Source organism: Erinaceus europaeus, chromosome 2 (assembly GCF_950295315.1).
Source record: "Erinaceus europaeus chromosome 2, mEriEur2.1, whole genome shotgun sequence".
NCBI lineage: Eukaryota > Metazoa > Chordata > Mammalia > Eulipotyphla > Erinaceidae > Erinaceus > Erinaceus europaeus.
The window spans coordinates 112,138,396-112,164,876 of NC_080163.1; the positions used below are offsets into that span (position 1 = coordinate 112,138,396).

The following is a 26,481-nucleotide window of genomic DNA, read 5'->3' on the forward strand; positions in this document are numbered from 1 at the left end:
ATCAACAGACTGCTGGCTAAAGAAGTTATGAGATATATTTTCCATGGATTACTACTCTGTTGTGATGCAATATACCAGCTGACCATAGGAAGAAGTTCACAGCTCTCAGCTGAAGTCAGCCTTAGCGACAGACAGATCATACTGTGATCTGCGTAAACACACAATGAACTGTGGATGGATCTGGCCTGTGGAAATGCAGAAAGCATCGTGGGTGGACTGAATAGACTTAAAAACACCGCCAGCCAGAAGTCCAGTCTATTTGGCTGCTGCTTCTTCTCCTGGTCAGACTCATCTCAGCTGAGGCTGTTAGATTTGTCCACCATGGCTACTTCTCCTGGGAAATTCTTCTTCTAGCATTTGCCCTTCTTCCATAGCCAGTCAACAGCGTCAGGTTGAGCCTGATGTAAAGTTTCGAGACCTCCTTTGAATCTGGAGAGGTGGCAGTCATTGACTATGTGGGTCATAGTCTGTCTGTAGCCGCAGGGGCAGTTCGGGTTGTCTCTGGCTCCCCAGCGATGGAACATAGCGGCGCACCGGCCATGGCCCGTTCGATAGCGATCGAGGAGGGCCCAATCATAACGTGCTAGGTCAAAGCTGGGTTGACGCTTGCAGGGGTCTGTGATGAGGTCTTTGTTCTTTACCTCAGCTGACTGCCAACTCTGTTTCCAAGAGATTGGAACAGAGAAGTTCAGTGTAGGCATAGGGGACCAGATTGGGTGACGAGACGTCAAGCGTTGGACAGGGTGGGCGAAGATATCCGCGTATATTGGCAGGTCCGGTCGAGCGTAGACGTGGGAAATGAACTTAGATGATTTCCTGGGAAATGAACACGTGTGACTCAGCTAGCCAGTAAACTCTGAGGCTCCTCTACAGCCATGAGCAACTTATACCTTGACTGATAATTGTCTATCTCATGGGACTGAACTTTTGGTAACTAACTTATGGACTTTATGGGCCTAGCATATTCTTTTTAAAAAAATTTTTTATTTAACCATAGGATAAGAGGGGTACAACTTTGCACCATTCCCACCACCAGCTCTGAATCCCCTCCCCTCCCCTGATAGCTTTCCTATTCTTTAACTTTTGGAAGTATGGACCCAAAGATGGACCTAGCATATACTTAATTCTAAATGATAATCGCTTATTTTGCAGTACCTAAAATAATGTCCTATACCTTCATACTGCCCTAATAAAGCTTTGATTCCTTTAAATCTATTCCCAGCTGTCCCTTAGCTGAACCCGTTACATGCCGCAGCCAAAGCCCCTTTTAATTTTTAGTTACAACACTACTCTGCCATAAAAATAAGGATTTTTGGACAAAATGGGTGGAGCTAGAGGTGATTATGCTTCGTGAGATAAGTAAAATGAAAGACAACTACTAGGTGGTTTTTCTCATATGTGGGATTTAGAGAATGGATACACATGAACATGACAAAAAAAAAACAAACAGAAACAAACTATTTTTAAGACTTGTAGAACTGTAGTCTCTGAAGTGGTTATATTTGAGTGGTGGGAGGACAGGGCTACAGGGTGGTGATGGGTGTGGTATACATTGCAATCTTACAAATGAAAATAAAAAAATAAAATGAAAGGATATCTGTCTATTGAGAGAGGTTGAAAGCAGCTATTGGGTGGTGGGGGAGATAGTATAATGGTTATACAAACAGTCTCTCATGCCTGAGGCTCTGAGGTCCCAGGTTCAATCCCTTGTACCACCATAAACTAGAACTGAACAGTGCTCCAGAAAAAAAAGAAAACAACTATTGAAAAACTTTTGTCAGTTGTACAACTAGTCTTACAATTCTCTGCACAATATAGATAGATACTTGTTAAATTGATGCACAATGAAGATAACAAAAATACCAACACAGCATCCTATTAGGGTCTGGAGTAGAGCTGTTCACACAATGTGAATTCAAATGCATACAACTATGACTCAGAAAGTATATTTGAATGGTGAGGCACCCTTGTGAAAGCAAAACCTGCAATTAATTGGACTGTTCAGTGGACCAAGCAGATGTTCTTGTTCCTTAAAGGTTGACTAGCCATTAGTTACTATGCATCAGAACTACAAATGGAGAAGCTTTTCCCTCCTCCTCTCACTGTCTCTGTGTTAACTGACACAATGAGAAGTCTGCTCTTGGCTCTTGCAATTCTTGTCTTGCTTTCCTCTGTCCCACCAGGTAAAATACGGAATTGTGAACAGTGATGGGAAGTGGGATGTGAGACTCTTTAAACTATAGTTGGATATAGGCAGTTGAGGTGTGGAGGGATGTGTGTAGGGTTGGATACTTTGGCCTCTTCCAAGTATAGAGAGAAGATGCTGAGGATGCACAAGAGGAGGTGACTCTTCAGAAAATTGACTGGTTCTGCAGTTTGGTCTGGGAGAGGCTGAGAAGTTTGAAGGGAAAGTTGAGGACTGGGTACGGTATTAGCAGAAGAAAGATAGACAAAAGGAGGAAATATTTTTTTTTTTTAAGATTTCATTTATTTATGAGAAAGACAGGAGGAGAGAGAAAGAACATCACTCTGGTACATGTGCTGCTGGGGATCAAACTTGGGACCTCATGCTTGAGAGTCCAAAGCTTTATCACTGTGCCACCTCCCAGACCACAAAAGGAGCAAATCTTACAGGACAGGTGGATTTGGCTTTGGAGGGAAACCCTTGTTCAAGATTCATAGAACTTGTAACCAAAACTGAGTAACCAAATTCTTTCTCATACATTGAGGCAAGGTAGAGTAGAATCAGTGAGCAAAGATAGCTGTTCAGGTATATTTGCATGATAAGATCTTAGGAAATATTAATTTGAAGGGCCAGACTTTAAGTCCACTGGACAGACACCAGCAACTTGACATACTTAGCAAGTGTCCACTTACATCACTAATGTGGAGTTTCTCACAATGTCTTTTGTTGTTGTTGCCTCGGGTTAGCAGAGAGCTTTACCTTCTGCCTAAACCCTCCTATATGAGTATCACTTAAGTGCCAAGAATGATGTATTATAAAAGACAGGTCTAGATGAAGGTTGCATTGAGGCTGCTACTGTTGCCCTGGCTAGGGACTTCTAATAGACACAGCACTGTGTCTCTATTAGGTTTATCTGTTCCCAGAGGGTTGCCCCTGGGCTAAGCTGACCTTTGGTCAGACACATTGATGAATCTACATCACAGAGGTTGGACAGATGGAGAGATAAGTTCAGTTTAGACACAGGTGGGACTTGAGCCAGCCCAGCTTGCTTCACAAATCACCTTCCTCCCACTCCTCTCCATTCCTCAACTTTCAGGTGCATCAGCAGATGGGGGAACCTTAAATAACTTCTTTTATCTTTCCCATGAAATATTTCCCAGGACCTTGAGATGAATTCAGGGTAGGGAGAAAGGCACTTGGTAAAATGTTTTCCAGAATGAAAATGGAAATGGTGGTGGTGGGGGGGGGCTTCTGTAATTCTAGGTCAGCAAACTTTTCATCTTTAAGCAGACACTTTGATAATTTCCAGGATCTTAGTCCCATCCCAGCCCCTGCAGGACCTGTGGCTCAGGTCTTGGAAGATCCCTGGATTTTCTTCCAGGTCTAAATGTTCTTTTCAGAGCAACCCCCCTCCCCCAAGCTAAATCTACTGGGCTGTGTTAACCAATGTGTGGTAGATGAAGTGAAGTAGGGAGTGAATGGCTTGTCACAGAACCTCTGGAAGAAAACTATGGAGCACCTGAAAAGGGGGCATTTACATAATAGGACTGTTTTGATCCTAGGAGTTCACTTGTTATTAAAAATGTATTAAGGTGATAAGTTAGGCCTTTGGTCTAATATAGCCTTGGCTTGCCAACTCTGCAAGACTCTCTGCATTCATCTTTGTCTCTGTTGGCAGTTAAAAGTGGACCGAATGCATACATAAATAAATTCTTTAATACATGCTGGCGAATGAAAGGTAGTTGTAGACGCGTATGTAGTTCAAAAGAAATATATCATCTTTTGTGCGACCATACTACTGTGTGCTGCATCAACAAAAAGGAATTGCCTGTTTTGGTTGGGAAGTAGTTGGTGAGTATTGGAACTCCTCCTGATTTCTTCTAGGGAGCTAGATCTCCTATATTTGTATTTTCTCCTTAAAATAATGACTTTAGCAACTCAGGGCTTGCCTGTACTTCTCATTTAGAGGCAGACATTCATGTCTCCTATGGGAATAATTGCTTTAATCAAATTCCTTACATTTAATGTTTTGTTTGCTTCCTCCTCCTCCTCCTCCTCCTCTTCCTTTCTCCTTCCTTCCTTTCTTTCTTCCTTTCTTTCTTTCTTTCTTTCTTTCTTTCTTTCTTTCTTTCTTTCTTTCTTTCTTTCTTTCTGAGCATGTGTGATTTCATTCCTCTAGGGCCACTTTTCATCCAATTGGGGAGGGAGGAGTGATATCAAAGTAGTGGAGCTTCCTCTAGTGCCAAAGCACCAATGAAAGGGCTCAAACATGGACATTGTAGATAGCAAGACAGGTGTTCCACCAGGTGAGGTAAGCTCTCACTTGCCCTATTTTGCTTTGAGTTAATTTACTTCTGATGAATATTAAATTATTTATTTATTTATTTATTTATTTATTTGCCCCCAGGGTTATCACTGAGGCTCCATGCCAGCACTACGAATCCACTGCTCCTGGAGGCCATCTTTTCCCATTGTTGTTGTTCTTATTGTTGCTGTTGTTGTTGGATAGGACAGAGAGAAATGGAGAGAGGAGGGGAAGACAGAGAAGGGGAGAGAAAGATAGACACCTGCAGACCTGCTTCATCGCTTGAACCAGGATCCTTGAGCTAGTTGCACTATGTGTGCTAACCCGGTGTGCTACTGTCCAGCCCCCTATTTATTTATTCGTTTTTAAAATTTTATATATAAAAAGGAAACACTTACAAAAAACATAGGATAAGAAGGGTACAACTCCACATAATTCCCACCACCAGAACTCTGTATCCCATCCCCTCCCCTGATAGCTTTCTTATTTATTTATTTATTTTATTTTATTTTATTTTATTTTATTCTATTCTATTTTATTTTATTTTATTTTATTTTATTTTATTTTATTTTTTACCAGATCACTGCTCAGCTCTGGCTTATGGTGGTGCAGGGGATTGAGCCTGGGACTTTGGAGCCTCAGGCATGAGAATCTGTTTGCCTAACCATTATGCTATCTACCCCTGCTTTCCTATTCTTTATCCCTCTGGGAGTATGGACCCAGGGTCATTATGAGGTGCAGAAGGTGGAAGGTCTGGCTTCTGTAATTGCTTTTCCACTGAACATGGGTGTTGACAGGTTGATCCATACTCCTAGCCTGTCTCTCTCTTTCCCTCGTGGGGCAGGGCTCTGGGGAAGCATAGCTCCAGGACATATTGGTGGGGTTGTCTGCCCAGGGAAGTCTGGCTGGCATCATGGTAGCATCTGGAACCTGGTGACTGAAAAAAGAGTTAACATATAAAGTCAAACAAATTGTTGATGAATCATGAACCTAAAGGCTGGAATATTGCAGATGAAGATTTGGGTTCTGTGTTTTGAAGACAGCTAGTAGGCCTATTTTAGTTATATTCCACCATGTGTGCTTAACCCGCTGTGTCACTGCCCGACTCCCATTTTAGTTATATTCCAAAGGGCCCATGATTATACTAGTTTTTTCCTGAGCCTGACCTCTGATATGCAGGTGGATCCAAGTTATTGTCTGGGGAGATGATGTCATGGCTGGAAAAAGGGCTAGAAAGCTGGATCATGGAAGAGAGTAGCTCCCAAATATGGGAAAGATATGTAAATACTGTTGACTGTAGACCCCATTAATTTGATCTGGGACCCAACTATGGGCCTAAGCTGAATATTTATTCATTTTTCATAAGAGAGAGGGAGAGAGAGAGAGAGAGAGAGAGGAGCACTGCTTAGGCATATGTATTTCTAAGGATCTAACTGGGGACCTCATGTATGCAAGTCATGTGTTACATCGGTGTTACTTCTCCTGGCTGCCTAATAGTTTTCTAAGTTTTTTTTCTTAAAGGATAACATACAGTCTGAAAAGTGGATTCCTTCCCTGAAGAAGAATGCTACAACTTCCCAGTTGCCATGAGCCTCTATTCTTCCAAGCCTTAGTTCTAATTGCCAAGCCCTGGTCTCTGTGCATCAACTTTAATAAACAGAATTATGTCATAGGAATTTCTTTGCGTCTTGTTTCTTCCAAACTGTAGTACTTTAAATGATATTTATTTGTACTCTTTGATGCAAATATATATTGCCTCCAGGGTTATTGCTGGGGCTTGATGCCTGCGCTGCAAATCCACTGCTCCTGGAGGTCATTTTTCCCATTTTTATTGCACTTGTTGCCCTTGTTGTTGTTATTGTTGTTGGATAGGACAGAGAGAAATGGAGAGAGGAAGGGAAGACAGAGAGGGGGAGAGAAAAATAGACACCTGCAGACCTGCTTCACTGCCTGCGAAGCGACTCCCCTTCAGGTGGGGAGCCGGGATCTTCAACCAGAATCCTTTCACCTTGTCCTTGAGCTTCGTTGTGAGCTTAACCTGCTGCACCACCCCTCGGCCTCTGCAATTATAATGTATACCTTCTTGTTACTGTATGATGATGTTACACTGGAAAATATACCATAAGTTATTTAAATAATCTAATGTAGATGTTTGCTTGTATAACTTCCTGCCTCTTAAATATACTTTATTTTATGAACAGATGAATCCTAATCTTACATTTTAAAAATATGTATGTGTTTAATTGAGAGTGGATGACAGAATGAGAGAATGAGAGCATCATTCCTACATATATTTGTGGGGGACAGAACTTAGGACCTCATGCATGGAAGTCTTGCACTCTACATCTGACCATCTCTATAGCCACAGAACTAAGAGACTGTGGTGAACACTTACGTGATTTTTCTTTTTTTCACATGATGCTGAGAATGAACTGAGAGCTTTGTGCATGTGAGATACTGCTGAAAAGCCTCCATGTTTGTTATTATTTATTTTTATTGTATAGTTCTGAAAAGAAAAAAAAGGAGAGATAACAAACACTGTTCCAACATCTGTGGATTTCTCTTGGTCCTGTTCCTGGTGCTCCCATGTGGTGCTGTGGCTTGAACCCAGAGCCTCATGCAAAGCAAGGTATACAGTTTATCTGATGAACTATCTCCTACCCTCCTACCCTGAGTGGCTTATATGCAAGCAATTCTGTGGAGTGGAATTACTGTCAGAGTCTAGGTCTGTACGCAGTATTAGATACTGCCAACCTGTCTTCCAAAGGGGTTCTGCTCATCTGTATTCCTTCCTATGGTGTCTGAGAGTTCTTGAACTTTGCATTCTTTCCTACAATTACTTTTTGTCCCCATCCCTTTCCCATCCTTGGGAATACATGATGTGACATACGGTGGTTTAATTTGCATTTCACTGAGAACTAGTGAAACCGAGTACCATTTTATACCTATTTTTTAAAGGGGATATGTGTATACTTCAATTTTTAAAATACACTTTGTTTTATTTTAATGATAAAGAATGATACAGAGAGAAAGACACACACACACACACACACACACACACACACACACACACACACACACACAGTAAGGGGTGGGGTTGGGGAGACTCCAGAGTACTGTTCAGCACTAGTTTATGGTGATGAGGGAAGGATTGAGCCTAGGGTTTTGGTGCCTCAGGCATGAATATCTTTTGCATAACCATTATGCTCTCTCCCCCTTCCCTTTTTATATCTTTACCAGCCACTTAGATCTCTTTGTGATGTAGCTTCTCAGAACTTCCATTCACACTTCTATTGAACTGTCTACTTTTTCTACTTGGGCAGCTCCTAAGGCATATTTTACATTTGGCTTTGGAAATTAGAAATGAAAATTCATATTTGAAATAATTGAGTATACATGTGAAGTATGTTGGAGCTTACCAAACACAGTGAGAAATTTTTTCCTTGCTCAATGATTGACTCATAAAAGGTCACATCTTAAGTATGATTTCATTTTATCATCATAATCAAGATAAATCATTAGAATTAATAATGATTTAGCCCCCTTATTTTTCAAGAGGTTTAAGGTGGAATTAAATCAAACAGACAAAGATGCCACTTCTAAGTGAAGAATCTGGAGAGAAAAAGAGAAAGAGAGAGAGAGAGGTGGAGAGGGGTGTGTGGGGGAGGTTATGGGGGATACTAGGTGGGCAAACTTCTGGGGAAAATGGGATCAAAGTTTAGAGTAGGTGAAGCTCCCATCCTGAGTGTGTACATCCCAGGACTGTTGTAGACTCCTTTGTCTTTCAAGAAAAAGATGCAGGTGGCTACATATGCAATCATGTCACGTTTCACTGTCATCAACATTATCCATCAGCAGCTATATCCATCCTGAGAGCATTCTGTGTAGTGGGGGTGTATCGATGGTACCAGAACTGCCTTCCTAGTCTGCTGTGGCTGAGAAACAGTACCACCCCCCTTTATTTTTCTGCTCTTGCTCCCTCTTCCCTTTTGCACCTTCCCTCCTTCCTTCTTTCTTTCTTTCTTTCTTTCTTTCTTCCTTTCTTCCTTTCTTTCTTTCTTTCTTTTTTTTGTGTGTTTATAGTTGAATCATTGGCCTGAAGGCCTTAAGTACAAGAACAAGATGTCAACAAGATTGGCTCCTTTTGAAGGCTATGAGAGCAAATCTGTTTCACACCTCTCACCTAGTGTCAGGTTGCTGGCTGGCAACACTCAGTCTTCTGGGAGTATCACCCCATTTCTGTCCTGGTTTCCCCAGAGTGTTTTCCTTGGGTACAGGCAACTGTGCACAAATTTCTCCTTTGCATAAAGACATCAGTCATCCTGGCTTCGGTAGCTGGTTTCTGTAATGAGCTCATCTCAGTAGCTGCAACCATTCTATTTTATTAAAAAAAATTTAGGGGGGAGTTGGGCGGAAGCGCAGTGCAGCGGGTTAAGTGCAGGTGGTGCAAAGTGCAAAGACCTGCTAAGAATCCTGGTTCAAGCCCCTGGCTGCTCACCTGCAGGGGAGTTGATTCACAATCGGTGAAGCAGGTCTTCAGGTGTTTTTCTCTCCCCCTCTCTGTCTTCCCTTTCTCTCTCCATTTCTCTCTGTCCTAACAACGATGACATCAATAACTACAACAAGGGTGACAAAAGGGAATAAGTAAATAAATAAAAATTATTTAAAAAAAATTTTGGCTCTCTGAAACTTTGCTATTATTTGTTTTTAATTTTTAAAAATATTTTATTTTAATAAGAGAGATACAGAGAAAAAGACATAGGGAGAAACACCAGAACACCAGGACACTGCTCCACACATAAGCTCTGGCTTACGGTGGTACTAGAGATTGAATCTGAGAGTTTAGCACCTCAGACATAAAAATTTTTTGTATAACCATTGTGCTAGTACCCCAGCATTTAATTTTAATTTTTAAAAGTTTTATTTACTTATTTATATTAGTTAGAGAGGATGAAAGACAAAGAACCAGAGCATCATTTCTGTATCCAGCACTAGGATTGAACTTGTGACATCATGTTTACAGGTTATGTGTTCTACCAACTGAGTTCCTGTCCAGCCTCAACAAGATGTTTAACTAAAAAATAAGTTTTATTTATTCATTTATTTATTTTTACAAGGGGTGGGGAAAAGAGATACCAGAACATGACTCAGTTCTAGTTTATGGAAGTACTAGGGGCTGACTCAGTACCCTCAGGCATTCAGATGATTCAGGTTCTCTTGGCCAACAAAATAGTTCACTTGGATAGTGTGCTGCTTTGCCATGTGTATGACCTAGGTTCGAGTTTGGTCTCCACCATATTGAATAAAACTTCAGTGTAGTGGTCGTTTGCTCACTCTGCCATTCTGCCTCAATCTGAAGAGAAGACCTTGTGTTCTATGACTGAGGCTATCTCCTCAGCCCTGAAAATTATCTACTGAAGTAACATGGAATTCCAATATTATGTAAGTTTCAGGTATGAGTTATAAATCAAAGTCTATATATATTATTGGGTTGTCAGAAAAGTCATGACATTTTTTTCTATGCTTTTATTGTTTTTTCTTTTAATTTTAAGTTTTTAACTAGAACACCGCTGAGCTCTGGTTTATTGTAGTGTAGGGGATTGAACCTGGGACTTTGGAGCTTCAGGCATGAGAGTCTCTTTGCATAACCATTATACTATCTACCCCCACCCATTACTATGCCTTTCTATGCAAAATACTTCCTGTCTTTTCTGACAATCCATTACATTAAATTTGCAACCAAATGTCTAATTCTATTCTTCACTATACAGTTGATCATTTTCTATTCTTCATTATACAATAGATCACTTTTACTTGTAGCCACTAGCTTGGCATTAAAATCATAATGGTATATGTGTTTGCACAACATTATCTTAAAATAAGACCATATTCTGAGGTACTTGGATTAGGTCTTTAACATAGAATTTGGAGTGACACAATTAAACCCATAATAGTCCACTCTCTGGGTCCCCCATTCATGTCTTTCTTTCATGCAAAATATACTCATCCCACTCCAAAATATTCAAAAGTCATCACTCTTTTTTTGTTTTATGGTGAGAGAATTTAAGATCCACTCTCTTAGGAACTCAGGTATACAGTACAGCACTGTTAATTAGAGCCCCTTCCTGTGCTGCACACTAACCACCAGAATTTATCACCATATATGGTGACATATGGTGCACCATATGTCGGTGCACTTTGACAGTCTTCCTAAAACCATTCCCTCAACTCCCAGATAGCTGTTTACTCCACTCTTAGTTTCTGTGAGTTTGATTTTCTTTTTTTCTACCAGGTTTATCATTGGCACTTGGTGCCTGAAAAATAACTCCACCACTCCTGGTGGTCATTTTTCTCCTTTTTTATGTTTCTTTTTGATAAATGGTAAGAAACAAAGAGAGGAAGAAAAGGAGAGAGAGGGGGAGAGATATCTGCAACACCGTCCTATCTAACCTGTGAAGCTTCCCTCCTGCAGATGGGGACTGGGTCTTTACACATGGCAATATGCATGCTCTACAGGGTGAACCACAACCCAACTCCTAAATTTGACTTCTCTAGGTCACAGATCTCCTTCTCATGAACACATAATATTTTATTATATATGTACTACATCAATAGCCATTCATCTGTATATAGACACTTAGTTTGGTTCTGTATCTTAGCTACTATAAATCATGCTGCAATGAACATAGGGATGGATACAGAGATCATTTCAAGACTCTGACTTCATTTCTTTTGAAGAGATATACAGAAGAAATATTGCTGGATCATATAGTAGAGATATTTTTAATTTTTTAACTAATTGAACCCAGAGTCACAAGCATGTACTGTACAGCTGAGTCACCACCCTGGCCCAATTCTGTTATGTATTTTTATGAGAGGGAGAGGGAGAAGGAGAGGGAGAGGGAGAGGGAGAGGGAGAGAGAGAGAGAGAAACGTGTACAGAGAAAGCAAGGAGAGACACCATTTCACTATCCATGGAATTGCACCTTTGGTGTATCTTTGATGCTCATTTTGGTATTGGGATTGAGCCCAGGGCCTCATGCATAAAAGGCGTGCACTTACCCACTGAGTTAACTTTTTGGTCTCTTAAGACATTTCTTCTATTGATAAAAGAGGACATGGTATCACTTTAAGTGGAAAAATATATCCTAAGTAGTTTCATGAGAAACTTAGTTGTCTTTAGATAGGCTGCAACTCAACTCGTCAAATTCAAGAGCATGATTGTGATGGTAGGTAGCACTGGTCACTTCCATCAGGAATGTTATCATAAACCTTCTTGCGGGCCTTCTCAAGACCTTGTTTTACCACAAAGCAAGAAAGGTAGGGACTGCCCCAGTCTTTGAAGAGAGGCTGGGGTATCCTGCCCTACCACTTGAGGAAGACTGGTTCTGAAATGAGTGCAGCCTGCGACTTTCCCAAGTGCAGCCTGTAGTGTTCACAGCTGTGATATATATATATATATATATATATATATATATATATATATAGAGAGAGAGAGAGAGAGAGAGAGAGAGAGAAGAGAGAGAGAGAGAGAGAGAGAGAGTCCCTGGGTTGGGTGGATGAAGGTAAATAGTTAATTTTATTCACAGAATTTTTTTCAAGAACAGGAGCTACTTCAATTTTCTTTTTTTAATTTAATTTTTAATTTATTTAAAATTTAAAAAATATTTATTTATTTATTCATTCCCTTTTGTTACCCTTGTTATTATAGTTATTATTGTTGTTGTTACTGATGTCGTTGGGTAGGACAGAGAGAAATGGAGAGAGGAGGGGAAGACAGAGAGGGGAAAGAAAGATAGACACCTGCAGACCTGCTTCACTGCCTGTGAAGCCACTCCCCTGCAGGTGGGGAGCTGGAGCCTCGAACCAGAATCCTTATGCTGGTCCTTGCACTTTGTGCCACCTGCACTTAACCCACTGAGCTACCGCCCGACTCCTGCTAACCCAACTTTCTAATCCAACTTTCTAGTCCTTTTCTCTACTCTGAAACCATTTTCTCAGATAATATTTTTATCCAATTTCATGTTAGCTATCAAGCAAAAACCACCATAGTCATGGGCCCTTAGAAGCATTCTTAAAGGGGTCAGGTGGTGGCGCACCTGGTTGAGCAAACACATTATAGTACAAAGGACCCAGGATCAAGCTCCTGGTCCTCACCTGCAGGGGAAAAGCTTCACGAGTGGTCAAGCAGGGTTGTAGGTGACTCTCTGTCTCCCTTTCTACCTCTCTCTTCCCTCTCAATTTCTTTCTGTCTCTACTCAGAAATAAATAAATAAATAAATAAATAAATAACAACAAGGGCAACAAAAGGGAATATAAATAGAATTTAAAAAAATAAATAAATAAAAATAAACTTAAAAAAATTCCTTAAATGGACTTCCTAGCTTCCTTTCACCCTAAGATCCCTATTCTTAAATGCTCTGTTCCTACTTTTTGGTTCCTGTTAATTAACCATTTTGTCTCACTTTATATCCTGCCACATTCCAGACACCAAGTTGCTGATGCTATCATGATTCCATCCTGACTCCTCTGGGCAGATGACCTCACCAGCGTGTCCTGGAACCTCACCTCTCTAGAGCTCTACCCCACTAGGGAAAGATAGAAACAGGCTGGGGGTATAGATCAACCTGCCAATGCCCATATCCAACAAAGAAGCAATTACAGAAGTCAGAATTCCTACCTTCTGAACCCCCAAAACAATTTTGATCATACTCCCAGTGGGGGATAGAAGTGATAAGGGGAAGAGGATAAGAGGGCTCTGAACTTCAGCTCCATCAGGAAAAGGAGAGGAGAAAAAGGGGGTGGACATTTGGATGTAGTAATGGGGTTATGTGTAGCTTGGAGGGGAAGAGAGAACTGAACTTGGAAGCAGAAGGGGGCAATTATGTACAGATATAGACAGATAGTTGTAGAGATTATAGTAAACTCATGTTTACAACCTTAGGAGAACTGCTGTGGCTTGTAATTGAGGAATCGGGGATTCAGAACTCTGGTGGTAGGAAAAGCGTGGGATTATACCCCCGTTGACATGTATTTTATGAATCAATATTAAATCACTATTAAAATAAAAAATATTGTGGTGGTTTGTAAAAGATGCTAAGAACCAAGAGTCATGGTCATATCACAATGTTACAGTTTAATCAAAATTCCTTGGGTCTTCAAAGATGGTGGTGGTGGGGAGACGCTAATTTTCAAGTTAATGACATTCATTGGTTTCTGATGTCAGGGCTCAGGGTTTCCTTTGACACAGCACTCCAGATAGAATGCACAGTAGGCAATTAACATTTCACTTTGATAGCATTCAATTCTGCAGATGCCATATTGACGGCATTTCTTTTTTATTTCTGTTGACAGTGGATTCACTCCTAAAAAGAAAATGCATAAAAAAGCAATTCACTGCAAGTCTTCTTGGACTATATAATAAATGGTTCTTTCATTTTTAAAAAGTATTTTGTTTATTTTATTTTTGAGAGAGATGCAGAGAGAGAAAGACACAGAGAGAAATACCAGAGCACTGCACAGCTCTGGCTTGTGGTGGTGCCGGGGATTGAACCTGGGACTTCGGAACCTCAGGCACAAAAGTGTCTTTGCATAACCATTATGCTATCTATCCCCACCTGGTTCTTTCATTTTTATCAAAGTTGATTCCAAGGAGATTTGGTCACAGTGATTGATTCTGCAATAAAAATTATTTTGCCTGTGACTAATAGTAACCCATCAACAGGAATGTATCATTTTTCCATCAATGACAAAATTCCAGAGGATCATGAAGGTTGGACTTCCAATGGAGAAGAAGAATGATGGCAACATGTCCCTAAACCATTTCTTCAAACTGAAAAGTGCCTGTGATGAATCTTCTTACAAAGATTACGCTGGTGCCTTTCATGGGTGTCCAGATTAAGTTTTCATTGACTTGAATGCATTAGAGGTTGAACAAGTGATTCCACTACCTGGTCATGAAGAAGTTACTATCCACCATGCCTTATCTAGTGTTTTGCATCTTTCTGATCACATAGGACTTATATGCAATTTAAAGTGAAAATAGATGTGTGTTTAATGAAATGTAATCTACTTTAGTAGGAAAATTAATATAAATCAAAATCTACATGTAACCTTCAAAGAGGAAACTAGACACTATGGTAAATGTTCTTACCCACTTAAAAAAAACTTAGGACTATGCATTGAATTGCACCCCCTGCCCCAATTCATATATTGAACCTGCCAGAGTTACTATATTTAGAGATGAAAACTCGGAGAGGTCATTGAAATTGGATGAGGACATAAGAGTTGGATTGCAATTCAATAGATTTGGTGGCCTTATTAGCAAAGAATATATAGAGAAGCTGACTGTCTAGAAGATAGAAGGAACTCTTACTAGAAACCAAATTGGTAAGTTGGTAAATAACTTATCTGGTACAATGTAGGCTTCACTATATGAGAGGTCCAGCACTATATGGGAGTACCACTGACATCACTGGAGGAACTCCATGGATGGTGAATCACTACTGTGGTATTTCTCCTCTATATCTCTCCCTGATTTCTCTCTAAAATAAACGATAAAATAAATGGTCCAGGTTTTTTTTCTTTCTTTTTTTCCTCAGCAATGATATTGCACATAAATGCCAATCTTCGGCCACAAAAAAATGGTTTGGTAAATTATAAAAATCTGTGGATTCTTAAATCTAGACTACTGAGAAACACAATTTGAAAATGTAGTTTCATTTGTCCTAGACAACACTTCAGAAATAATGAGAAATTAAGTGGGACCCTATAACAGGGATATTCGAGCTGGTTCAGTAACAGAGCGTAAAGAGAAAATTAGATTAGATTTCTAGACTGTGACAGATGATGGAACAAGTATAAAGGCGTTTAGTGCTCTCCCTCTGATCTTCCTTTGGCTATCTCATCTTGAATCCCATCAATTTAATTAAATTCTATTGAAACACACAGTTCCAAATCTGTTTTACCATGTGCCTGAAGGATCTATATAGAGTGGTTAACTACAGCAATTTCAATCTTTAGAAAGCTTAACTTAACAAATTGTGTTGTCTTTTGCAAGTCTTGACTATTATATACCGATACCATTTTTTTTTTCCACCAGGTTTATCACTGGGGCTCAGTGCCTGCATTACTCCACTTCTCCTGGTGGTCATCCCCCACTTATATCTTAATTTTTTTCTGAGATAGAAATAGAGGAGAGAAAGAGAGAAAAAGAGAGATACTTGTAGCACTACTCCTCTGCTCATGAAAATTCTCCTCCTCCAGGTGGGGACCAGGGTCATGAACCTGGGTCCTAGAGCATGGTAATATGTGTACTTTACTGGGTGCACCACCACCCAGCCCCTAAAAAGGCTTTTAAATTAGTGGCAAAACAACAGTAGTAAAATAAGATGGGGATTACTGATGAAATTATGATAGTCAGGTGCCATAGACAGGTATTATATATATATATTCTCCCATTCAATACTTACAAAATTCTGATGTTAATATTAGTTGTGCTTTGCAAATGAAGAAACAAAAGTTAAGAGAAGCTCAGATTTGTCTCTAAAGCTATATAGCCAACATGTGGGAGAGCAAAGATTCAAGTTCATCCCTTTCTGACAACAAAAATGGCTGATGCTTATTCTACTTACTGTTTGGATTCACTGGCTTTAAACTTTTTTTATGTATTACATATGAGAGTTTCACACAGAACAGAGGAGGAGAGTGAATCCAGAGTACCACTTTGGTATACGCATATCAGAAATCCTACCACAGACACTAGGTATTTGAACCCATTGCTCTAATAGTTGATCTATTTCCCCAGCCTGATTGATGGATTTTCAAGAGAATGAAAGAAAGACCAGAATGTGGCTCAGCTCTGGTCTATGTGGTACCTGGGACTTCATGCATGCAAGACCTGTCCTTGACAATTGAACCATCTCACTGGTCCTGCTTTCTTTACTTTGAAAATTAAAGGGTTAATGACAGGACATGACTAGGTTTGCTTAGTGGAATTGCTCTTCTAGGCAAGGGACTCCATTTTCCCCTAGAAGATCCCTATTTTACCTGCTGCTACTTGGCGTCCACAGAGGAGAAAGATTAAGATAACCACGAGCAACTTCATGGTTGGCAGCTTCTGCTGAAGAGGCTGGTGGTGAGTTCCCACTCTGCCACTAGAAAAGGAGGTTGCGTACACCCTCTTGCACGAACCTCTCAGGTTTGAGGCATATCTGGGTGGATATGCTACGCTGATCTCCTACAAGGCAGCTGAGTTGGCAGTGATGATCTTGGGTGAAAAAACTGGCAATCCTTTCCCGTTTGACAGCTTTTCTTACTGACAAAGGCTCTGCTCTGCCTCATGGGTTTTCCAAAAGTACTTGTAGAGAATATATATATATATATATTTCATTTTTAATGAATAAAATTTAGGGCTTGGGAAGTGGCTCGTCATCTTCCATAGGTTCAGACCCTAGCACCACATGGGAGCAGCATGTGGTGGGCTAGGGCTCTGGAGAGGTGAGGTTCCAAGACACATTGGTGAGGTTGTCTGCTCACAGAAGTCAGGATGGAATCATGAAAGTGTCTGCAACTTGGTGGCTGAAAGGTGGCAAGATATAAAGCAAGACAAAAATGATTAATGAACAGGAAACAAGGAGTACAACAGATGAGAACAGAGATCTTAGGGTGGAAAGAAGCTAGAAAGTCCATTTTAGGCATGCTTCTAGGGGATGTGGTGGGGCTCCATAGATGGTGGAACAGATGCTGAACCGTACTTCCTGCATTCTTTCCTCTCTCCTCTCTCTAAAATAGGAGAATGAGAAAATTGGCATGGGAAAACTGGCTCAGAAAAAACTATCATACTTGTGTGACCCTAGAAGCATGCCTAAAATGGGCTTTCTAACTTGTTTCCATCATAAGATCTCTGTTCTTATCTGTTGTACTCCTTCTTGTTTACTGTTCATTAATCATTCTGCCTTGTTTTATATCTTGCCACCTTTCAGCCACCAAGTTGCAGATGCTTTCATGATTTCAACCTGACTCTCTGGGCAGACAACCTCACCAATGTGTCTTGGAACCTCATCACTCCAGAGCTCTACCCCACCAGGGAATGATAGAAATAGTCTGGCAGGGAGTCGGGCTGTAGCACAGCGGGTTAAGCGCAGGTGGCGCAAAGCACAAGGACCGGCATAAGGATCCCGGTTCAAACCCCAGCTCCCCACCTGCAGGGGAGTCGCTTCACAGGCGGTGAAGCAGGTCTGCAGGTGTCTATCTTTCTCTCCTCCTCTCTGTCTTCCCCTCCTCTCTCCATTTCTCTCTGTCCTATCCAACAACGACAACAACAATAATAACTACAACAATAAAACAACAAGGGCAACAAAAGGGAATAAATAAATAAAAATAAAAAATTAAAAAAAAAAGAAATAGTCTGGCAATATGGATTGACCTGCCAACACCCATGTTCAGTGGAGAAGCAATTACAGAAGCCAGACCTCCCACCTTCTGCATCCTCCAAATAATTTTGATCCATACACCCAGTAGCAGAGAAATGTTAGGAGCTGACCAAAGGGCTCAGAACTCCAACTCCATCAGGAATAGGATAGAGAGGAGGAAAAAGGGAGGGACATTTAGATGTAGTAATAGGTGTATGTGTGAGTTGGAAAGAAAGAGACGATGGGACCTGGGAATAGGCGGTGGCGCACCTGGCTGAGCACACACATCACAGTGCATGAGACCCTGGTTCAAGCCCCTGGTCCCTACCTGCAGGGGGAAAGCTTCACGAGTGGTGAAGCAGGGCCTCGGGTGTCTCTCTGTCTCTTTCCCTCTCTAGCTCTTCCTCCCACCTCAATTTCTCTTTGTCTCTATCCAATAATAAATAATTATATTTCAAAAAAAGAGAAGATGGGACATTAAAAAAAGGGAGTGGCAATTATATACAAATATAGACAGATAGTTGTAGAAATAATAGTTAAACCCTATCTGCAACCTTGGGAGAACTGCTGTAGCTTCCAGTAGAGGGAACTGGTGGTGAGAATGGTATGGAATTGTGTCCCTGTTATCTTGTAACTTTTTAAATCAATATTAAATCACTAATAAATGGTGGAGGGTAGATAGCATAATTGTTATGCAAACAGACTCTCAAGCCTGAGGCTCCAAAATCCCTGGTTCAACCCCCCGCACCACCATAAGCCAGAGCTGAACAGTGCTCTGGTAAAAAAAAAAAAAATCACTAATAAAAAATAAACTGTAAAAAAGGAAGGCTTCTCAGCATTATCAACAATATATAATATTAATTCCCTTGCATACATAAAAAGTAAATAAGTGAAATTTAGCTTGTTTGGCTTTTATTTGCTAGTAAGAACTTATATACAGAAACAACTTGTATTTTATTTTAGTCAAAAGCTGTAACATGCTTTATTTGTTTATTTAAAAAAATGTTTTAGCATGCTTTATTTGTAAAATCATCCCCACATAAAATTTAGGTAAAGGCATCTTTTTGTCCCTAAGAGAATATGCAGTTTACATTGTTTGATTTAATACTAATAATGTTTTATAACAGCATGAAATTACAGGGCTATAATTCTATACCACATTCACCACCAAAGTTTTGTGTAAATCCACCCTCCTGGTCACATACACCAATGCCCCCCACCCACAACTTCTTTATCCACTCATCTGCCAGTGGACATTTAGATGGTTTCCACTTCTTAGTGATTGCATCACATGAACATTTAAACAAATATCCACTGTAGGCCACAGAAAATGATTCATTAAGTTCCAAAAAGCTATAGGACAAAGCACAAACTTTGGCCCCAGGAAATTTTAGTTAACAAATTTTAGTTTATATTTATATTTTAGTTAAAATATAAATAAATTTAATTTTAGTTAAAATATAAATAAAGGGGGCTGTGGTGGTGGCAGTGGCACACTCAGTAGAGTGTACACATTACCATGTACAAAAAGACCTGGGTTCCAGCCCCTTGTCTCCACCTTCAGTAGTTTCATCAGTGGTGGAATAGTGCTACAAGTGTCTTCCTTTCTCTCTCCCTTTCTATTTCATAATATAATTCTCTTTTCAAAGCCCAAAGCTCCATTTACAAAATATAAATATTAAAATATAAATTAATATTAAAATAAAATTACTATTAAATATCAACTAATATTAAAATAAAATGTAATATTTATATTTTAACCCAATTTTATTTGGGTTCAAGTGTTATTTAAGAAACTCACATACAGTGCCTAGTTCATGGTGCACCTGGCTGAGCAAACATGTTACAATGGGCAAGAACCCAGGCTTAAACCCACTTCCCAGTCTCCACCTGTAGGGGAAAAGCTTTCTGAGTGATGAAGCAGGGTTGCAGGTGTCTCTCTGTCTCTCTTCCTCTCTATCTCCCCCGTTCTCTCTTGATTTCTGACTGTTTTTATCCAATAAATGAAGATAATAAAAATTTATATAAAAAAGAAAATTACACTCTTAAGAAAAAAAAAATATATTTGGATACAGAGAAATTGGGAGGAGAGAGGGGCATGGGAAATACACACAAACACACACACACACACACACACACACACACATCTATATCTATCTGTCTGTCTCTCTCTCACAGCACTATTTATTTACCACTCATGAAGCTTTCCCCTTGCAGGTAGGGCTAGGGACTTGAACCCAGGCCCTTGTGCATTATAACATACATACTTACTAGGTGTAGCACCTCTCAGCCTCCTCACTACACTCATATAATTATCACAGTGCCTTGACGTAGATACTGTTTTTACTCCATTTATAGATAGTGAAACCAAGACAGAGAGACTGAAGAAGTTGCCCAAGGTCAGCAGGTTGATAAGTGAGTAGGCTATATGTCTCTAGATGCAACAGCATGGGGATGTGGACATAAACCAAGGAAATGATTACAAATGTGCACAGATGAAAGGACAATAAACCTTCATATAACTTTATTTACTTTCTCATGACTGTCTAAACATGCAATTATTTTCTCTTGTCATCATATTGCTTATTCTTCTATGGCTAAGGAAGTTTCAGACATTCATAGTTTCTTTTGGTGGTGGTGTCTGGAGAACTTTTTTTTCATAGTTTCACTTCGCTTCACTTTGCAGCAGATGCTCCAGTCGCCACAGTATCTGATTGCATACTCATTGGGATTGCACTGTAGCCTGCACTTGTAGTTTCCAGGAGGGCATCCTTGAGTGTAAATGGAGCTTTGGGCTTTGAAAAAAGAATTATATTATGAAATAGAAAGGGAGAGAGAAAAAAAGACACCGGTAGCACTATTCCACCACTGATGAAACTCTCCTGAAGGTGGAGACAAGGGGCTGGAACCCAGGTCTTTGTGCATGGTAATATGTACACTCTACTGAGTGTGCCACTGCCACCACCACTGACCCTTTATATTTTAAAGAGATTTGTTTACTATTGAGATAGTGGGTGAAAGATAGATAGATAGATAATAGATAGAACATTACTCTGGAATATGTGGTGCTGAAGATGGAACTCAGAATCTCACATGAGCAAGCCTTGCACTCTACCATTGAGCCACACCCACAGCCACTTACTCAGATTTAAACAAATTTTAAATTATATTTATTTGATAGAGACAGCCAGATATCGAGAGGGAGATAGAGAGGGAGAGAGACACTTGCATCTCTGCTCACCACTTGTGAAGCTCTCCCCTTCAGGTGGGGTCTTGGGGCTTGAACCTGAGTCCTTGCTCATTATAACATGTGCGCTCAACCAGGTGTGCCACTACCCAGCCCTTTTGTTTTTAATATTTATTTATTTATTCCTTTTGGTTGCCCTTGTTGTTTTATTGTTGTAGTTATTATTGTTGTTGTTGATGTCATTGTTGGATAGGACAGAGAGAAATGGAAAGAGAAGGGGAAGACAGAGAGGGGGAGAGAAAGACAAACACCTGAAGACCTGCTTCATTGCTTGTGAAGCGACCCCCTTGCAGGTGGGGAGCCTGGGGCTCGAACCAGATTTTTACACCAGTCCTTGCTCTTCATACCATGTGTGCTTAACCCACTGCGCTGCCTGGCCCACATTACACTGAAGGAAAATTTTAAAATATTTATTTATTTATTTATTTATTTATTTATTTATTTATTTATTTTTCCTTTTGTTGCCCTTATTTTTTATTGTTGTTGTAGTTATTATTGTTATTGATGTCGTCATTGATAGATAGGACAAAAAGAAATGGAAAGAGGAGGGGAAGACAGAGAGGGGGAGAGAAAGACACCTGCAGACCTGCTTCATTATCTGGAAGTGACTCCCCTGCAGGTGTGGAGCCAGGGCTTGACCCCGATGCTTATGCTGGTCTGGTCCTTGCGCTTTCCGCCACATGCTCTTAACCCACTGTGTTATCGCCTGACTTCCCCACTGAAGCAAATTTTAGTGCTATGGTCTCTTTCACTCTCACTGCCTCCCTGCCTTGTTTAAATATTAAAAAAAAAAAGAAGTGGTAGAAGAAAGAAAAATTTGTCAGAAAAACAGCATAATAGTTATGCAAAAGACTTTCAAGCCTGAGGTTCAGAGGTCCCAAGTTCAATAACTAGTACTAGCTAGGGCTGAGCGAGGCATCGGTCTCGTACTCTGTTTGTTTCTTTCTCTCTATGTCTCTCTCCTCTCTCTTAAAATAAAATAAAATAAAACAAAATGAACCATTTTAAGAAATAGGGGGCAGGTTTGATTAAGTGCATACACTACAATGTGCAAAGATCCAAGTTCAAGCCCCTGGTCCCCATCTGCAGGGGGAAAACTTCATGAATGGCAAAGTACAGCTGCAAGTGTCTCTCTGTCTTTCTCCCTCTCTATTTTCGTTTCCCCTTTCAATTTCACTCTGTCTCTATCCAATAACAAATAAAGTTAAAAAAAAGAAAAAAAACATAAAAAGAAATAAAAGTCACCCAGAAATCCAGGGTTTATCTCTCCCAAGAGACAAAATGATGTTTCTACAGTCTTATATGTAGACCATCTTAAAATTTTCTTTTTTTAGTTTGTGAATTGCATATTTTATTGTGGGGATTATTGGCTTTCAATAAATACAACTGTTGATACATGTGTAAAATTTCTCAATTTTCTGCAAAGCATTTTCACCCCCAGCCAATGTCCTCCTCTACCATCACTCACCAGAACTTGAAAGGCTCTAACCAGAGTCCTTTACTTTGGTGCAATATAGCAGTTCTACTTTGTGTTTTCCCTTTCTGTTCTTATTTCTCATCTTCTATCTACTTAGGAAAAAAAGTAAAATTTACTAGGGTGTTTTGCTGGGGTTTATAAAAGAGGCAGGCTTATTCAGTAAATAAAAACCTCAATGGAAAATAGGCAAGAGAGCAGGGTCAAAAACTATAAATATGAATTCACTAAAACCATAGCATATAAATGATCAATATGCAAAAGTCAGTTGTATATTCACACACTAGCAATGTGTTTGAAAAGAAAGTTAAGAAAGCAATTCCATTTAACATAGCATCAAAAAAAGGAAATCTTAATAAACTCAGCCAAGAAGGTGAGAGACTTGCACATTGAAAAATACAAATCACTAATAAAAGATATTAAAGAGCACACAACTATATGAGAAAAAAACCTCATATTCTAGGATTAGAAAACTTAATGTTTTTAAAATGTCTGCACTATCAAAGTAATTTACTGACTAAATGGAATCTTATCTTAACTTCAATGATTTAAATAAGATTTATCTGAATTATAGGGAAAGAGATAGATAGATAGATAGATAGATAGGGGAAGAGAGAAAGAAAGAAAGCGAGTGTGAGGGAGACTAGGGCACTACTTAATTCTGGCATATTCGGTACCAAGGATTTAGCCTGGACCTTCAGGCATGTAAATTCTGTGTTCTACCAAATGAGAGACCTCCCTGTTTCCTCAATAATATTTTAAAGATAGAAACACAAGGCCAGGGGTAGATAGCATAATGGTATGTAAAGAGACTGCTATGTCTGAGGCTGCAAAGTCCCAGGTTCAATCTCCCACACCACCACAAAACCAGAGCTTAGTAGGGCTCTGGTAATTTAAAAAAAAAAAAAAGCACAAAAGGGTGGGGGACAGATAGCATAATGGTTATGCAATATATTGTCATGCCTGAGGCCCTGAAGTCCCAGGTTCAGTCCCCTGTACCACCATAAACTAGATCTCACTCTCAGGCAAAAGTTGAAAAACAAGATCAGAAGAGAAAACACAAATAGAACCTGAACTGGAGTTGATGTATTGCACCAAAGTAAAAGACCGGTGTGTGTGTGTGGGGGGGGGGGGGGGGGATGGGAGAGTACAGGTCCTGGAAAAGGATGACAGAGGACCCAGTGGGAAAAAGTTATGTGGAAAACTGAGAAATGTTATGCATGTACAAACTATTGTTTTTACTGTCGACTGTAAAACATTAATACCCCTTAAACTGGTTCTTGTCAGGCGGTAGGTAGCACAGCGGGTTAAGCGCACGTGGCCCTAAGCGCAAGGACCAGCCTAGAGTTCCTGGTTTGAGCCCGAGGTCCCCACCTATAGGGGAGTCGCTTCACAAGCGGTGAAGCAGATCTGCAGGTGTCTTTCTCTCCCCCCTCTGTCTTTTTTTTTCTTTTTTTGGATTTTTTTCTTTTTTCTTTCTTATTTATTTCCTTTTGTTGCCCTTGTTTTATTGTTGTAGTTATTATAGATGTTGTTGTTGTTGGATAGGACAGAGAGAAATGGAGAGAGGAAGGGAAGACAGAAAGGGGGAGAGAAAGACAGACACCTGCAGACCTGCTTCACCACTTGTGAAGTGACTCCCCTGCAGGTGGGGAGCCCGGGGCTTGAACAAGGATCCTTATGTCAGTCTTTGCGCTTAGCGCCACCTGCGCTTAACCCACAGCGCTATCACCCGACTCCCTCTCCCCCCTCTGTCTTCCCCTCCTCTCTCAATTTCTCTTTCTCCTATCCAACAATGACGACATCAATAACAACAACAATAATAACTACAACAATAAAACAAGGGCAACAAAAGGGAAAATAAATAATAATAATAATAAAAATTAATCCCCCAATAAAGAAATTAAAAAAAAAACTAGAGCTAAACAATGATTTGGTAAAATAAAAAGCAAAATAAAATAAAAATTTAAAAAGTAGGAACACAAAATACAGTCCTAAAATTGATATGAAACCACAAAAAGGCCCTGAATAATCAAGGCAATCTTAAAAGAAAACAAAGCTAAAGGCATTTTACAAAGTTATAGAAAGATTAAATTTTGTAAATTTTTCTCTCCCCTCTTTGATCTCTAGATTTATGGCGGTCTTAAGGAAAAGTCTTGGTAAAATATGCATACTTGAAAAGTTTATTTCAAATCTATATGGAAACTCAAAGGGACAAATACATTCAAGATACACTCAAAAAGAGAAAATGTAGATATTTCTCTACCAGATATGAAAGTGTTATAAAATTCTGATAATAAGAATAATGTATTATTCATGTCAGTGATCAGAGTGTTCTGTGAACCACAGATTATGATGAAGCTGCCTCTTCTGTTTTGAAAAAATTATTTATTTATTATTGGGTAAAGACAGTGATAAATTAAGAGGGGAAGGGGAGGTAGAGAGAAAGAGAGAGACAGAGAGCCACCTGCAGCTCTGCTTCACCACTTGTGAAGTTTTCCCCTCTAGATGGGGACCAGGGGCTTGAACCCGGGTCCTAGCTCACTGTAGTGTGTGCACTTAACCAGGTGTGCCACCGCCTGACCTGTAGCCTCTTTTTATCCCCTAGTACTTCTTGGAATCACTTTCACTTTTTATTTTCCTCCCTTCCTACCCTCTTTCTTTCCTTCCTTCCTTCCTTCCTTCCTTCCTTCCCTTCTTCCTTTCTTTCATTTGCAATTCATCCAGTTTCCTATGTTGTGTGTACATTTTCCCCATAGCCTTTGAGTTTGAGTTTATAATAGAATCAACCTCTGAAGAGCTTATCATTTCATTTTATCCAAGCTATTTTTAATTTGTGATTAATAGTGGTTTACAAAATCAAATGACTAAAGAGTTTAGTTCCACACCATACCTACCATCAAAGTTCTGTGCCTCTACCATTGAAGAGCTATTTTTTATTGTCAGCTCTCCACTAGTGTGAGCAGTGCCACACACTCTTCTCATATTCTCACATGTGTGTTACAATCTGTCCTCATCTCAAGTTATTTAAAATATCTCATAAGGTTATCAGACAGTGGCTTACCTGGTAGAGTGCTCACATTAATTACCATGTTCGAGAACTGGGGTTCAAGACCTCGGTGTCCACTTATGGGGGATGTTTTATGAGAAGTAAAGCAGTGCTGCAGGTGTCTCTTTTTCTTTCTGTCTCCCTCTCTAGCTCTCTGTCTCTTACCCTCTACAAAAAGAAAAGGCTATTGGGAAAGGTAGAGTTATGTAAGCACTGAACTCTAGCTGGTGGCAAAAAAAAAAAAAAAAGAGAAAGAAAAACCTCAGAGGACCTTGCACTTCTTTTCATTTGTATTTTCATAAGTCTGGAATAAAAGGCTTTCATCTTACCTTGAAGAACTAAAGACAACAAGGTCAGGGTCCCAAGGATGGAAAGCAAGACCCTCATGGTGGAATAAGTCAGAGAAAGCCAGCAGCTAAGATGAAGACAATGTCTTTACGTAGTTAGTACTTGAGAGGTGAGCTTCTGGACAACTACTGAAGCTTTCAGTAGCAAGAACATTTCTGTATCTCAGTGAGCCTTCATATCAAGAGATAGCAGGCAATGGGTATGACTATTCAAAGTACATTCTGTCAAATACTAGCAGCATCTGGGTAAATATACTAGAATGCACAGTCCTCGCACAGAAGGTGCAGCCATAGTAAAGGAAAGAGAGAGAGAGAGAGAGACTGGCAAAAAATTATCTTAGGTTTCCTAGAGGAATCCTAAAGGCTAGCCAACCTCAACAGAGTCAAAACATTCACTTCATGGCAAAGGAGGTGACTCAGTAATAGTGCAGATCTTGCATGTTTAAGATCCTGAGTTCAATC

The 26,481-nt window shown here is 39.9% G+C and overlaps 3 protein-coding genes across 3 annotated transcripts; 1 reads left to right on the plus strand and 2 right to left on the minus strand.

Annotated features, from left to right (window-relative positions):
* The first annotated feature begins 2,125 nt into the window (after positions 1-2,125).
* Positions 2,126-4,033, plus strand: DEFB135 (defensin beta 135). The gene is made up of 2 exons (XM_007517276.1): positions 2,126-2,183; positions 3,864-4,033. Exons 1-2 carry the CDS (start codon positions 2,126-2,128, stop codon positions 4,031-4,033), a joined length of 228 nt encoding a protein of 75 aa, XP_007517338.1.
* A 9,679-nt stretch (positions 4,034-13,712) lies between these two features.
* DEFB134 (defensin beta 134) lies at positions 13,713-16,596 on the minus strand. The gene is made up of 2 exons (XM_016185601.1): positions 16,539-16,596; positions 13,713-13,855 (listed from the first exon to the last, which is right to left on the minus strand). Exons 1-2 carry the CDS (start codon positions 16,594-16,596, stop codon positions 13,713-13,715), a joined length of 201 nt encoding a protein of 66 aa, XP_016041087.1.
* Positions 16,597-19,044: 2,448 nt separating this feature from the next.
* DEFB131B (defensin beta 131B) lies at positions 19,045-26,059 on the minus strand. The gene is made up of 3 exons (XM_016185600.1): positions 26,002-26,059; positions 20,553-20,697; positions 19,045-19,255 (listed from the first exon to the last, which is right to left on the minus strand). The coding sequence occupies exons 1-3, from the start codon at positions 26,057-26,059 to the stop codon at positions 19,045-19,047; spliced, it is 414 nt and encodes a 137-aa protein (XP_016041086.1).
* Positions 26,060-26,481: the final 422 nt, after the last annotated feature.